The following is a 16,190-nucleotide window of genomic DNA, read 5'->3' as shown; positions in this document are numbered from 1 at the left end:
GCTGGTTTGGCGGTCCCTGGCATTTTGGTTGTGACGATGCAGGCTTCTCGTAGATCCTCTATGCGACTCTCTTATGCTAGGCATTGGAGGACTTTTTCGGCCGGGTGTGCTCATAAGGAGGGGGATCCTACTGTGGCGGACCTCTTTTTAGTTATGCAGTTCCTACTGGATGGGGCACAGTTGGGTCTGTTGGTTGCTTCTATGCGGGTGCAGTGGGCCACCATTCAGTCTTTTTGGGGCTGCTGGTGTAATTTGCAGGATGATGGGGGTCTGATGCCTTTATTTTTTCAGGGTCTTGTGAACCTCTTTCCTCTGCCTTTTTGTTCCTGTCCAAGTTGGAATTTGCAGTTGGTCTTTAATGGCCTGTCGGGTCCTCTTTTTGAACCCTTAGAGGGGCTGTATTTGAAGCTCCTGACTTTCAAAACGTGTCTTCTGGTCGCCATCACTTCGGCTAGAAGGTTGGGGGAGTTGGGGTCCTTGTCCTGTAAGTTTCCTTTCTGTAAGGTCTTTTCAAGCCGGTTGGTGCTGTTCCGTACTTTATTCCTACAGTTAATTTGACTTTTCACTTCAGTTAGAAAGTGATTTTGCCTGAGTTTTGTTTGGATCCTTCCTCGGCTGAGGAAAGTCATTTGCACTGTTTCGATGTGAGGTGTATTTTGTTATGGTATTTGCATGTGGTGGAGTCCTTCCGGAAGGGTGCCGCTTTGTTCGTAAACTTTGGTCCTTCTAAGAAGGGTGAGAAACCTCCCATGGCTACTTTGAGTCATTGGATTTGGTCTATGGCCCTTTAGGCTTACAAGGTGAAAGGGGTGGATCCCCCTGTGGGGCTGCAGGGGCGCTCTTTTTACTGTGGCTGAATTGCATGGTGCCTCTGTGGTGGAAATATGTAGGGCTGCAACTTGGTCTTCTCCTTCCACTTTTGTCCGCCACGATCGGATTGCTGGTCTGGAGCATTTGGATAATGTCCTGGGCCACAGAGTCTTGTCCTCTATGAAGGAATAGGGGGGTTTTGTATTGTGATTTGGGCACGTTATTAAACTGGTATTCTTTTTCACTGAGTTGTCCATCTCTGTTTTTGCTTGCTATTTCCTCACACGTTAAGAAGGAAGGCGAGGGTAAGGCGTCCATTACTTACTGATAATGCCAGTATTCCTAGTCCTACTCCCTTGCCTTCCTTCTAGGACCCTCCTCCACTCCAGGGTGCGGTCGAACTGAGTTCTAGGCTCGGCTTGTTTATGTACAGGAGGTGGTGAGGCGGGCGTTGTTTTTATAGGCTGGGGTGGGTCTGGGGGGAGTCGGAGGGCCTCACACGTTAAGAAGATAGGCGAGGGAGTAGGACTAGGAGTAATGTCATTATTAGTAAGTAATGGACGCATTTCCAGACGACAGTAGACCATTATTGTAAAGTCCCAGTGATAAAGAACCATTTGCCATCGGCTAAGGTGGCAAAATACTTCTACTCCCAAACTCTTGGTCCAAAATCTTGATTTAGACCTCTATTAAATTAGCAGTTCCACTGCTCCCTTTATGTGATGTCCACCCTTGTTTTAAAGCAACAGATATCATGCACAGCTTAACTGTTGCATAGACATCTGTTACAGCATAAAAATTGCCTAGAATAAAGTGGAAGGGTGCGCGTCTCCCTGTCCCGTTGGTTGCGTGGACCAAGGAGAGAAGGGGGAGTGTCTTCTGAAACAGTAAGTTTAGCTCCCGACTGGGCTTGTGTGAGACACTCCGAGACCGCTCACAGAGGGCTCCAGTGTTCGAGGGCGGGCGCAGAGCAGGCTTTCGACCTGCCGTCCAACTTCCAACATGGAAAAGGAAAGTTTTCTTCTGCTTCTCTTCATCTTAATGACGAGCCAAAGCTGCCATGCCCAGCTTCAGCAACAGCAGCGAGGTACTGTGGAGGGTGATTATTTTCTTGTTTCTTATTTTTGTGTCATTGTTCCGCCTCATGTATCTGCGTGACAGGGCTGGTTGCAGCACATACGTTACAACGTGACAGCCGAACCTAGCTCCGCGGCGACAGATTTTTTTTAAGTTGCTACGGGGTGTCTTTTTTTCTGCCTCTGCGTGACAGTCTGTAAGAATAATGAACGATGGTGTGCTGACTGTTTTGCATTGAGTGGTGTGGTTTTTGCCGGGTTTATTTATTTATCTATGCGTTTTTATTATATAGCGCGGACTTTACCCAGAGGTGTCAGAGCGCTTTACAATAGAGCGAAGTTATAACCAGCTGTGCAGCAAGGCGACTGAATATTCTCACATTTTTATATATAATCGGTCGGGAGTGAAAGTCTTGACAAAAGTGATGGACGCAACAATAGTCGTGATAGCCCATTGGCTTGTTTCACCTGTGGTAAACGTGGACACCAGAGGGGGGAAAACTGCGAATGACGTGTGTTCAGAATCCTGCGTGTACTGCCGCATCCTCAATCTGTCTCTCGTTTGTGGGAGCAGATGGCGGGAGAAGGGTTCTAAAAGCAAAAGTATAAACGAGACTTCCAAGACCCACACAGAACATTGCACGCACATGCGCGGAAGAAGCGGGCACATCTGCCTGCGCGTCGGGCCAGTTAATACAATATGCATGGCTTTTCCCAAATTGTGTGGCACGTTCCCAAGGAGAGGAACATTTCAGTTGGCTTGGAAAGACTGGAACTGTATTTGCATTCCGATAGCATATCTGACATGTCACACATCTGCTCTCTATAGGCATGAGAACTGATTCCAGATCGAGACTAGAAAACGCACAAGTGAAACTGCTTTGCTTTGTGCGTGAAAGGCTTTGAGAGTTTATGGCAACTGTCTGCTCTAACTTCAACCCAGATTTCGGGTGTAGTTGCATGAGGTTTCTTGGATCATTTCGATTCACAGATTTAATTTTCTCATTGGTTGCTAAATAATACATATGTTTTCATTTAAATAGACTCGGGTTTTTAAAGTGGGAACTGATGAGTTCACTCTCGTATAGGAAAAGGGATAGATTCGTTAGAGTTTGGGCAGATTGGTACCATAACCATTGACGTGTTGATGTGAACTACTATGAGACGATTATTTGAGATTGTTGTTTCCAGACCATGTTATTGTTTGTCGGGTGAATGTTAGAACCATCCCAACGCCTAGAAGCAGTCCCGTTTTACGTAAGCACGCAGCAGCTCTGCAATATAGTGTAAAGTCGTAAAACATGGTCATGACGTAGGGTACGTAGTCCACCATAACAAACACATGATACGGCATGCCATGGTATCGCAGGGCACGACTTAGCAGGGCACATCAAGGCACGCCGCACGACCACAAAACATAGAAACACATGGAATAGAAAAAAAAACACTGAGTAGCATAACTTCAAACATTACAACACTATTTAAAGTTGCATAACAAAGCACAACATACCAGTACCACATAACACAGAATACCATAACATACGCTGGCACGACATAATAACACAACACATCGTCAAGCAATACGAGAATAATATTGAAGAAAATAACAGAACGTGGAACAACATAATTTAATGCAATGCCTCCACACAAAACACAACCCATGCCTAATATTGTCTTTAGTGGCAATAATACAGCCTAAGTGAAGGCTTTCGAACTGAAAAACGTGCCGGGGGAGATGGGTATGGGGCGGCATTAGACACAGGGAAACATTCGGGAAGGATTAAACTCTCCTTAATTCTATAGTAGGTTCATCAGTGTTAAACAGAAGGCAAAGAAGCGTTTAGTGAACATCCATGGTTTCTTCCAGAATTACCAGGTTGTAAATGACATTTCCATAATAATTGCCGTGAGCGTGTCATTTAATTTTACTCTGTTTGTTTCCTTACATGTGGGCACACGGTATCACGTTACCTAGCGTCTCATGCATTCCTGCTAAATAAAAATGTGGTAAAGTGATACACATAGCGCGACGTAGCCCTCGGATTGAAATAACCCCAATGGGAGTGTACTGTCGCCTGACCTTGGCCTGTTCGTGCAAAACGGGCTAACCCAGCCACGCTACCGTGAGCGCCGTCCTTTTGTCCTCCCGTGTTCAGCACAAGGAATGTGACTTCCATGTTTTGTTTGAGGCAGCCATCTTCAAGACAGCCGCTCGGACAGCTGGCTCATTCATGCTAATTTTAGAGCGGTGGCACATGCAGGACAGGTGGCTGCGTTTCTCCAGCAGGAATGTTGGTTTGTGAAGAAGGCTTGTTCTCACCTTTGTCTCACATAATCATTAGCGTTTGTATCAGTGGGATTTAGCAGAAAAGTCTCCGCACATGGTGGCGTTACACATGAAAACCCATATAAAACACTACTTTCTAAGGCGCAATGGATTTACTGAAAATGCTGTGTAATGCCTTCAAACCCTTTCACGCTGAATCGTAGTCACAGTTGGCACATCTGTGACCGATACTCTGTGCACTATGCAGGTAGGCCAGGAATTTGATGAGCATCTACTAAGAACAACCTATCTTTCACTAACGGCCACTGTCAGAATCCCACGCTAGCGTCACCATCCACCAATAAAAACAACAACCCTCCTTCAACCTTTGAATCCAGAATCTGTCTGTACATCTCAAAAGAATATATATATATATATATATATATTACCTACTGGCGGTCGCCAGTAGGTAGTTATAGTTAGGACCACGTTTCCATAGGAAAACCGCAACATTCTATTTTGAATAACTTTGGCGCCGGTCGACGAATCCTCGCGAATTTTTTAAAATAGGTGGGGCGCTACGCTCCGCTCCTACCCTGAAAGTCTCGGGGGGATTCGTCAAGCGGGGGCTGAGATAAAAGGGGGGTCCCAAAACGCGTTTTTCTTATGCATTTTTCCATAGGACCTTTAGACACAGCTACAGCCCAAACGGCTGAACAGAATTACTTGAAATGTTGCAGAGAGGTAGTCCTCAGGTCAAGGATGTGCCTTTTGTAGGTTTGGTGTAAATCAGTTCAGTAGATTCTGAGAAAATAGCCTTTAAATCAATATATATATCTGAGCCAGCTTACGGTGCACTTACGGTGCGCTTACCGTACGCGTACGGTGACGTGCGCGAGCGCGATTCTGATTGGCTCTTAGATCTTAGTAAACATTCGAATCGGTCGAAACCAGGAAGCGGCGGCCGCCATTTTCTCTCTCGCTCTCAGAGTTGGGCAGCAAAAATGAAGCCCAAAAATGTGTAAAGGGACAGTTTCTTCAGATCCTAACCACCCATCAATGATATAGGGGTCCCCAAAAACCCCCCAAGCCCCCAAAAAAAAATTTTTTTTTTCGGAAAATCGGCGATTACGCTTACCGTACGCGTACGGAAAAAAATATTTTTTTTAAAAATTATCCACACTCTCCCCCTCTCCCCACCCCGTGTGCAAATGGTGCCCGAACGGCACCATTTGTGCATGGCTTATCAAAGCTATAAAATTAATAAGAATACATTTCTCAACGATGCGCATAATATGTCCCCCATGTGCGCACGGTGCGCGAAGCGCATCGTGTGTACATGGCCCATCCCGCATAACGTGGGCACGCGGTGCGCGCAGCGCACCGCGTGACCACCGTGCGTGCACAGCACTAACTGCGTAAAGTGGGCGTGCGGTGCGCGAAGCGCACCGCGTGCTCACTGTGCGCGCACGCAACGAACTGCGTTAACTAGGCGCGCACGCCACGAATGGCGTAAAGTAACTTAGCATTTAAAAAACCGTACAAATTCACTGAAAAAACCATAGGTTTCACACACGTTATAGTTAGGAATTAGCATTTAAAAAACCTTGCAAATTCACTGAAAAAACCATAGGTTTCACACATGTTATAGTTAGCTGTACATTTCACTCGTAAAAAAACAATGAAATTCCCCCGTTATAGTTAGTGCAGGCAACTATAACTCACGCGACCGCAATCTTCTGCTGATGACATATGTGTCTTTATGAAAAAAAAATATTTGTAATATATGTATAGCTAAAATTTAATGGAAGAAGACATGGGCAAATAAGTGTCTAAATACAGTATTAGCATCAGCAGAGGATTGCGGTCGCGTGAGTTATAGTTGCCTGCACTAACTATAACGGGGGAATTTCATTGGTTTTTTACGAGTGAAATGTACAGCTAACTATAACATGTGTGAAACCTATGGTTTTTTCAGTGAATATATATATATATATTATCTACTGGCGGTCGCCAGTAGATAGTTATAAATAGGACCGTGTTTCCATAGGAAATCAGAAAATTCTATTTTGAATAACTTCGGCGCCGGTTGACGAATTCTCACAAAATTTTCAAAATAGGTGGGGCATCCGCTCCTACCCTGAAAGTCTCGGGGTGATTAGTCAAGCGGGGGGTGAGAAAAAAGGGGGGTCCCAAAACACGTTTTCCCTATGCATTTTTCCATAGGGACCTTTAGTCCAAGGTACAGCCCGAACGGCTGAACAGAATTACTTGAAATTTTGCAGAGAGGTAGTCCTCAGGTCAGGGATGTGCCTTTTGAATATCTGGAGTCAATCTGTTCAGTAGTTCCAGAGAAAATTTCAGTTAAAAGTACATATATATCTATAAGCGCGCACCGTGCGCGCACGGTGCGCGCACGGTGACGTGCGCGAGCGCAATTCTGATTGGTTGTTAGATGTCAGTAAACATTCGAATCGGTCGAAATCAGGAAGTGTCTGCCGCCATTTTGTCTCTCGCAGTCTGAGGCAGTAAAAAACAAAGGTGGAGAACGTGAAAAGGGGGCAGGGTGGACAGTTCCTGACCCCCTAGCCTTTGTCAGGGGGTCACTGAAGGACCCCCAAGGGTGAAAAAAACATCAATTTTTTTTGACGAAAAAGCGCGCGCTATCAACAGATAACTTGATCAACCATGATCAAGTTATCTGTTGATAGCGAAACGCGTTGGTATTTCCTCGAGACTGGATGCTATTGAATAAATAAAGGAAATTGGGATAAACGAAGAAACCTGTGAGTGCGTACTATTTTGTTTCCTGAGAAGGAAACTGTTGGTGAATTAATGACGGCATGGCTCTGCTGCAGTTTCGCACCGGATAAAGAATCGCCAGGGGTCCACTGAACGGAGCCAAATTGTGGATATATATTTATATATATATATATATATATATATATATATATATATTATCTACTGGCGGTCGCCAGTAGATAGTTATAGTTAGGATCGTGTTTCCATAGGAAATACGCAACATTCTATTTGGAATAACTTTGGCGCGGATTGACGAATCCTCGCGAAATTTTCAAAATAGGTGGGGCGCTCCGCTCCTTCCCTGAAAGTCTGGGGGGGATTCGTCAAGCAGGGGCTGAGAAAAAGGGGGGGTCCCAAAACGTGTTTTCCCCATGCATTTTTCCATAGGACCTTTAGTCCAAGCTACAGCCCGAACGGCTGAACAGAATTACTTGAAATTTGGCAGAGAGGTAGTCCTCAGGTCAGGGATGTGCCTTTTGCAGGTCTGGTGTAAATCTGTTCAGTAGTTCCTGATAAAATAGCATTTAAATCAATATATATATCTATAAGCGCGCACCGTGCGCGAACGGTAAAACTTACCGTACGCGCACGCTGCCGTGCGCGAGCGCGATTCTGATTGGTTGTTAGATCTTAGTAAACATTCGAATCGGTCGAAACCAGGAATTGTCAGCCGCCATTTTGTCTCTCGCAGTCTGAGGGGGTGAAAAACAAAGGTGGAGAACGTGAAAAGGGGGCAGGGTGGACAGTTCCTGACCCCCTAGCCTTTGTCAGGGGGTCCCAGAAGGACCCCCAAGGGCCAAAATTTCCTTTAATTTTTTTGCGAAAAATTGCGGAGTACGCGTAGCGTGCGCGTATGGTAGAAACGGAAAAATTCCGCGAACTGCGTAATGTGGGCGAGCGGTGCCCGAAGCGCACCGTGCGCGTACGGTACACGCCCGGTGAAAAACCTTTAAAAAAAAAATAAAATACATAACTTAGCATTTAAAAAACCGTACAAATTCACTGAAAAAAACCATAGGTTTCACACACGTTATAGTTAGGAATTAGCATTTAAAAAACCTTGCAAATTCACTTAAAAAACCATAGGTTTCACACATGTTATAGTTAGCTGGACATTTCACTCGTGAAAACCATTGAAATTCCCCCGTTATAGTTAGTGCAGGCAACTATAACTCACACGACCGCAATCCTCTGCTGATGACGTCAGATATTACATCACTGATGACATATGTGTCTTTCTGAAAAAAAAATATTTGTAATATATGTAAAGCTAAAAATTAATGGAAGAAGACATGGGTAAATAAGTGTCTAAATACAGTGATGTAATATCTGACATTGTGGGCAAAGGATGATTTTGCAACAAGGCCTCTTTCTGCTCCTCTGTTGGTTCTTTCTGCACGTCTTGCTTCTTCCTGCACTTTTCTTCGTCTTTGTGTACTTTTGTTGCTTCTTTCTGCATTTCTTTTGCTTCTTTCTGTGCGTTTTTTCTTCTTTCCTACCTCTGTAGGCATAGTTAGAAACTAGCATTTAAAAAACCATTGAAATTCACTGAAAAAAACATAGGTTTCAGGCACGTCATAGTTAGAAATTAGCATTTAAAAAACCATTGAAATTCACTGAAAAAAACATAGGTTTAAGGGACGTTATAGTTAGAAATTAGCATTTAAAAAACCTTAGAAATTCACTGAAAAAAACGTAGGTTTTAAGGAAAGTTATAGTTAGATGGACATTTCACTTGTACAAAACCAGAGAAATTTCCCGTTATAGTTAGTTCAGCTAACTATAGCTTGTGCCCCCGCAATGCACTGCTGATGACGTCACATATTACATCACTCATGACATGGTCAGTGACATCACTGATGACATCACTGATGACATCTCAAATTACATCACTGATGACAACTATAACTTTCCCTAAAATCTATGTTTTTTTCAGTGAATATATACATATATATATCTATATATATATATATATATATATAACCCAAACGTTGCCCTTAAAACAAGTCCGCACTCCAAAATAGGTGAATTGCACAACAACTTTTATTTTCAGATGAAGCGAGCATTTTAGTCCGAGTTCTCCCTTTAAACTGCCTGATGCGTTTCAAAGATACCAATCTCCTTTTTCAAAGGCGTGCGAAGTCTCAAACTTTTCTCGCTGCAGGGCAAAGTTTGGATAATATATATATATACTTTATGATAGACACAATCATGATTTGTTTATTATTATCTCAGTGTTGTTTATTCTGCACTTTTATTCTGCACTTTTATATAATATTTTATCGCGTATTTATCCATTTATCCCGTTGATTAGGTATTTACGTTCTACTGTTAGATAATTGATTGCAGTACTGTCCAAACTACATAGGGTAACTTCTAAGATAAGATTCTTTGCCCCTAAACCTTCGACAAGAGAATAGAGGTCCTTCATAACTTGTAGATATATCAATATTATCTTTGTTGGTGAATATTGCACAAATTGGAGGATTTTACTTAATTTATTGAGATTTTAGGTTGGAATGATCTTTTAACAATTTTATTATTGTGAATATCATTTTGTGGGAATTAGCCTATTGATCTTATTCTATCTTATTTTAACTGTCGTCCTCCTTTCCCTTTTCCCTTTCCTTTTTCTATATTGACCATGATCTATATTGCATTTAGGCACTTATGGTAACTGGCATTGTCCAAACCTACAACCCTGGTCATTTATATATGCATTGCTGTTTGTACTCTCTTTACACATATGAACCATCTTACACTTTTTGCACATTTGCACACAATTTTTCGCATATGGGTCTTGCACTTTAGAAAAATGGGGGGTAACCTTCAATTAGCACTTAGTCACTTTATCTATACAGTAATTGGAAACCTTCTGTTTCAACCAGAGCAACAGGAATGTATACACGATTAAGGGGTTTGACTGGTATTTTGCCTGCAACATATCCCCATATCTATTACTTCTTAATATTGTATTTTACAGAGATCTGTTTTCTGGCTTTATTACAAATAGCAAGGCCATACACACATTTTTTATCATGATTTTAGCATTTATGCTGTCATTAATGTGAATATTTAAATGTGGAGTATGTTTTCCATTTCTATTATTGCTGTGTATTGCACTTTAAAAGGAGGTAATGCCGTCCATGCGCTGTCATGTGACCAAGGCTGTCTCTAACGGCCGAAACGCGTCATGGTGACATGGTGATTGCAAAATAAAAATCACTTGGAAGAATCTGGGTCTACTCTTGCCTTCTTTAAACGGAAACGGAGAAAACAGGCAAGCGCGCTGATATATATATATATATATATATATATATATATATATATATATATATATATATATATATATATTCACTTAAAAAACCATAGGTTTCACACATGTTATAGTTAGGTGGATATTTCACTCGTAAAAAACCAATGAAATTCCCCCATTATAGTTAGTTCAGATAACTATACCTCGCGCGCGCGCAATCCTGCTCATGACGTCACATATTACATCACTCATGACATGGTCAGTGGCATCACTCATGACATCACTGATGACATCATCCTTGTGATAGAGTGGCGGTCGCGCGAGTTATAGTTATCTGAACTAACTATAACGGGGGAATTTCATTGGTTTTTTACGAGTGAAATATCCACCTAACTATAACATGTGTGAAACCTATGGTTTTTTAAGTGAATTTGAAAGGTTTTTTAAATGCTAACTCCTAACTATAACGTGTGTGAAACCTATGGTTTTTTCAGTGAATTTGTACGTTTTTTTAAATGATAAGTTATGTATGTATTATTATTTTTTTATATATTTATTTTACAATAAACGACGTATTAAAAAATGTTTTTTTGGTTTTTTTTGGTCTTTCGCCGTGCGCGCACGGTGCGCGCACCCCCGCGATTTTCTTAATTTTTTTTTTTTTTAATTTTTTCTGCCTTCGGGGTGCTTCAGGGACCCCCTGACAAAGGCTAGGGGGTCAGGAACTCTCTACCCTGCCCCCTTTTCACGTTCGCCACCTTCCTTCTTCACTCTCGCACTGAAAACAAACAAAATGGCGGCCGACACTTCCTGATTTCGACCGATTCGAACGTTGACTAACATGTAACCACCAATCAGAATTACGCTTGCGCACGTTAGGGTGCTCGCACGGTGCACGCACGGTGCGCGCACGGTGTGCGGCTATAGATATGTACGTGCTTTTAACTGCAATTTTCTCAGGAACTACTGAACAGATTGACTCCATATATGCAAAAGGCACATCCCTGACCTGAGGACTACCTCTCTGCCAAATTTCAAGTAATTCTGTTCAGCCGTTCGGGCTGTACCTTCGACTAAAGGTCCTATGGGAAAATGAATGGGGAAAAAGCATTTTGGGACCCCCCTTTTTTCTCGGCCCCCGCTTGACGAATCCCCCCGAGACTTTCAGAGTAGGAGCTGAGCGGAGCGCACCATTAGTTTTGAAAATTTTGCGAGGATTCGTCAACCGGTGCCAAGGTTATTCAAAATAAAATTTTCAGATTTCCTATGGAAACACGGTCCTAGCTATAACTATCTACTGGCGACCGCCAGTAGATAATATATATATATATATATATATATATATATATATATATATATATATATATATATATATATATTACCTACTGGCGGTCGCCAGTAGGTAGTTATAGTTAGGACCACGTTTCCATAGGAAATCCGCAACATTCTATTTTGAATAACTTTGGCGCAGGTCGACGAATCCTCGCAAATTTTTCAAAATAGGTGGGGCGCTACGCTCCGCTCCTACCCTGAAAGTCTCGGGGGGATTCGTCAAGTGGGGGCTGAGATAAAAGGGGGGTCCCAAAACGCGTTTTTCCCATGCATTTTTCCATAGGACCTTTAGACAGGGCTACAGCCCGAACGGCTGAACAGAATTTAATGACATTTGGCAGAGAGGTAGTCCCCAGGTCAAGGAAGTGCCTTTTGTAGGTTTGGTGTAAATCTGTTCCGTAGATTCTGAGAAAATAGCCTTTAAATCAATATATATATCTGAGCCAGCTTACGGTGCGCTTACGGTACGCTTACCGTACGCGTACGGTGGCGTGCACGAGCGCGATTCTGATTGGCTCTTAGATCTTAGTAAACATTCGAATCGGCCGAAACCAGGAAGCGGCGGCCGCCATTTTCTCTCTCGCACTGAGAGTGTGGATTAAAACACAAAGCACAAAAACATGTAAAGGGGCTGTTTGGACAGCTCCAAAACACCTAGCCATGTTGAGGGAGTCCCCAAAGATCCCCCAAGGACAAAAACGGAATTTTTATTTTTTCGCTAATTTCGCCGATTACGCTTACCGTACGCGTACGGTAAAAAAATTTTAAAAAAAAAAAATTATCCACACTCTCCCTACCCCGTGCGCAAATGGTGCCCGACGGGCACCATTTGTGCATGGCTTATAACAGATATGAAAAAATAAAATATTACCTATCAAAACGAAGTGCATCATATGTCCTCCATGTGCGCACGGTGCGCGAAGCGCATCGTGCGTACATGGCCCATCTAGCGTAACGTGGGCACGTGGTGCGCGTAGCGCACCGCGTGCCCACCGTGCGCGCACGGTGCGCGAAGCGCACCGTGCACGCACGGAATGAACTGCGTTAAGTGGGCGCGCACGCCACGAATGGCGTAAAGTAACTTAGCATTTAAAAAAACGTACAAATTCACTGAAAAAACCATAGGTTTCACACACGTTATAGTTAGGAATTAGCATTTAAAAAACCTTGCAAATTCACTGAAAAAACCATAGGTTTCACACATGTTATAGTTAGCGGAAATTTTACTGATAAAAAACCAATGAAATTCCCCCGTTATAGTTAGTGCAGGAAACTATAACTCACGCGACCGCAATCCTCTGCTGATGCTAATACTGTATTTAGACACTTATTTGCCCATGTCTTCTTCCATAAATTTTTAGCTATACATATATTACAAATATTTTTTTTTCATAAAGACACATATGTCATCAGCAGAAGATTGCGGTCGCGTGAGTTATAGTTTCCTGCACTAACTATAACGGGGGAATTTCATTGGTTTTTTATCAGTAAAATTTCCGCTAACTATAACATGTGTGAAACCTATGGTTTTTTCAGTGAATATATATATATATATATATATAATATATATATATATATATATATATATATATCACCAACACAAGTCCACCAGCCGTTGCACCTAATATATATATATATATATATATATCTCAGAGTATCATAGTCTTTTCCATTCTTTATTATTTTGTGCAAAAATATATTTTTAATTATAGCATCTTTCATGAATAATATGCTAATACCAGCACAAAATAACATGATGGACTGAGTTTTGAAACTTTTCAAACACTCACCCCCAGGCAAAGATCTGGGCTTAATCTATTTTTAATTTGCTCGCCACATCATCCCAGTTTGGACACAGCTATATGCAAATCAGTCTGGACCCTGTGCTTCATGGGAACAGTCCAGCCTAAACTGCCAAGCCAGGTCCTCCCCTGGACCGTAAACAAGCATCCTGGGGTCGGTTTCTGGGTATCATCCCTCATCAGCCAGGATAGTTTGACTCCAATGGTGCAGCATGCAAGGGACCCATGCCTCGGCATACCCTTAGCCACTCAGGGCGCACATAGCAATATCACAAAATAAAATGATGGATGGAGTGTTAAAACTTTTCAGAAACTCACCCCTGTCACAAATCTGGGTTTGATCCATCGTTATTTTGCTCGCCACGTCACCCAGGTTTGGACACATCCATTTGCAGATCAGTCTTGAACCTGTTTCCCCATGGGAACAGTCCAGCCTGAACTACCAAGCCAGGTTCTCCCTGGACTTGAAACAAGTATCCTGGGACCAGTTTTGGGGTATCAGCATATAGTTCAATTGAGAAGGTAAATTCTGAGGACATATGCCTTATGGGCCATACCATCCAAAGATTGCTCCCAAATGGGTAGGTGGGAAAGCATAACCTAGATGTGATTATGGTGCATAATATCTGCCCTGTTGGTGTGGCTGAAAGCAATCATTGAATTCACATTCTATTCAACTGGAGGAACCACAGAAATGCAAATATTCTGTCACTATTGCTACACTATACTATCTATCCACATAGCAGAGAGGTTGTGAAAATAACACAGTATTTTACAGGCCCACAATCAAATATGGCATCCCATGAAAAACAAAAAAAGTGTGCAGTTTTGTTGAAAAAAGTGGGTTCCAAAGCCTATAGTGGGGGGTCTGAACCCACCAGATCATCAAGGAGCAGCTCCTCTTAGGATCACAGCCCTCACGCACCAATGGTACCATGTTTCATACTCACAGTGTGCTTCTCGTTGGGCTGGCGCTGCAATGCCCAACCAGCCCAACGCCGGAGCACTTTGCCGGAAATCTTCATTTAATTGCCTGTTGGTGAAGAATGTATGCCCAACAATCTCTTCAAGGAATGGTTCGGGAAGAGGAAACACATAGACTAATCATGAAAAAGGAAATTTGAACCAAACTAGATGTCCCCTCTATATCTATTTTATTCATGAGGCCTCTGTTAATGGGATGGAAATAATCAATGGATGATAAGGATCATATTAGGATTCCAAGGTCCCTTCACTTGGTTAACATGTTTCATGCCTAATTTGTCCTAATATGGATCAATGGCACTTCTTCAGGACCTATCAGTAATCGAATCTACTTTGGTAGAGAAAACTGTACTAGTATTAAGGTGATTTTGAGAGTGGTGGGATCCTAGGCAACTCATTGGTCACTTCTAGTAGTCTCTGCCTTGTGCCTACCCATCCACCACCATCTCGAATTCAGGATAGACGGGTATGCACAAGGCAGAGACAACTGGCAAGTGAAGTGACCAAATAGTAGTCTAGAACCTCACCACTCTCAAGGGGCCATTCTACATTAGGATTAGGGTCATCAGTGCAAACACAAGGAACAAATCCAGAGAAAAGATGGAAGTTCAGTACACAAATCTTACCACACAAAATGTAGTGCAATTGATATGCCACCTTAATACAAACATGGCACTACAGCACCAGGCCAAAAAGAGGTACAGTTCGATGAGAAAGCATTCCACCATTTTTGGGTGAGGGCTTGTGTTCCTAAAAGGAGCTGCTCCTTAATGATCTGTTGGGTCCAGATTCCCACTATGGGCTTTGGTACCCCCTTTTTTCAACTGAACCATAAACTTTGTTTTTTTTAGTATAGTTCAGTAGGGGAGGACATGTGCTGGGCTGAGAACCCTCCCTGACCCCTGTTTTATTTATAATCCCATGAAAGACCCTATCTGTTGGCCTTTGCATGCGATTAACCCCATCCCTGACTGACTCTTTTCCAATATGGCACTTACGCCATCATCTTTCATGTAATAAAAATAACTGGTAAATTCATGATCTCTGAAATCCCCCCCCCCAAAAAAAAAGTTGGGTACATCTTATCCTCATTTGTTTACAGGGCCAACATGGTGCTTACATTTCTTCACATACTTTGCGCTATGACATAATCCCATAGCGCAGTGATGTGAGGCTCCGGGAAGCAATGCTGACAGTGCATTCTGGTTCTTGCATCATTATAGTCTTTAAAGCTCACTTAGAATGTAATCTCCTCCACTCCGAGTCGAGAATTGAAGGAGAGGAATTACAGGCCCTGGAGCGGGTCAGTACCTTGATGATGTGAGCAAATTAAATGCATTGTGGACTTAATTTTTCTCTGCTACACTTCTGTTACACTCTACATACCTACCATTTTATAATGTCAAACAAAAGTAATTGATTATTACCTTCATCCCATGGAACCTAAGGCCTTCACCTAGAGGGTAAGAAATAGTTATATGCTACTGAACATGCCTCAGTTTCTTTTGATTACATTCGTTGAATGTTGAGATTTGTTTTTTAAAAAAGGCCCACAGGTACTCTAATTTGCACTGTTGTTTTGCACATGAATGCGTGTGTGTGTGCCACATTTCATATACTTGGCATAGTGCCTTATCTCCTGATCATATTATTCATTTTCAAATTCTATACAGAATACTCAAAAGATGACACCAAATGAGTAAAACCTATTTTCGTTTTATCAATTCGTTTATTGAGTTAATTGGCACTTAATTTTCCTTTCATCATACAGTTGGGAGACCGTAGGTTGTGCCCTACTTTAGATTTACACCCATCCTGACAAAAGCCATTGACCTGGACGGGCATGTTGCAATGGCTGCAAC

General features: G+C 42.4%; 1 protein-coding gene across 6 annotated transcripts in view; it reads left to right on the top strand.

Moving 5' to 3' along the window:
- Window positions 1–1,727: 1,727 nt before the first annotated feature.
- The window catches only part of LAMA2 (laminin subunit alpha 2), a 3,129,796-nt gene continuing 3,115,333 nt past the window's right edge, over window positions 1,728–16,190 (top strand). For all 6 annotated transcript variants that reach the window (XM_085611831.1, XM_085611827.1, XM_085611830.1 and 3 more), the window contains exon 1: window positions 1,728–1,897. In XM_085611831.1, the coding sequence (XP_085467957.1) occupies window positions 1,813–1,897 (85 nt within the window). In that variant the 5' untranslated portion in view covers window positions 1,728–1,812. The remainder of the gene's footprint in view (window positions 1,898–16,190) is intronic.

This window comes from Triturus cristatus, chromosome 6, assembly GCF_964204655.1.
Source record: "Triturus cristatus chromosome 6, aTriCri1.1, whole genome shotgun sequence".
In the NCBI taxonomy this organism is placed as follows: Eukaryota; Metazoa; Chordata; class Amphibia; order Caudata; family Salamandridae; genus Triturus; species Triturus cristatus.
Note: the sequence above shows the minus strand (reverse complement) of the source record. Positions and strands in the feature narration are given on the sequence as shown.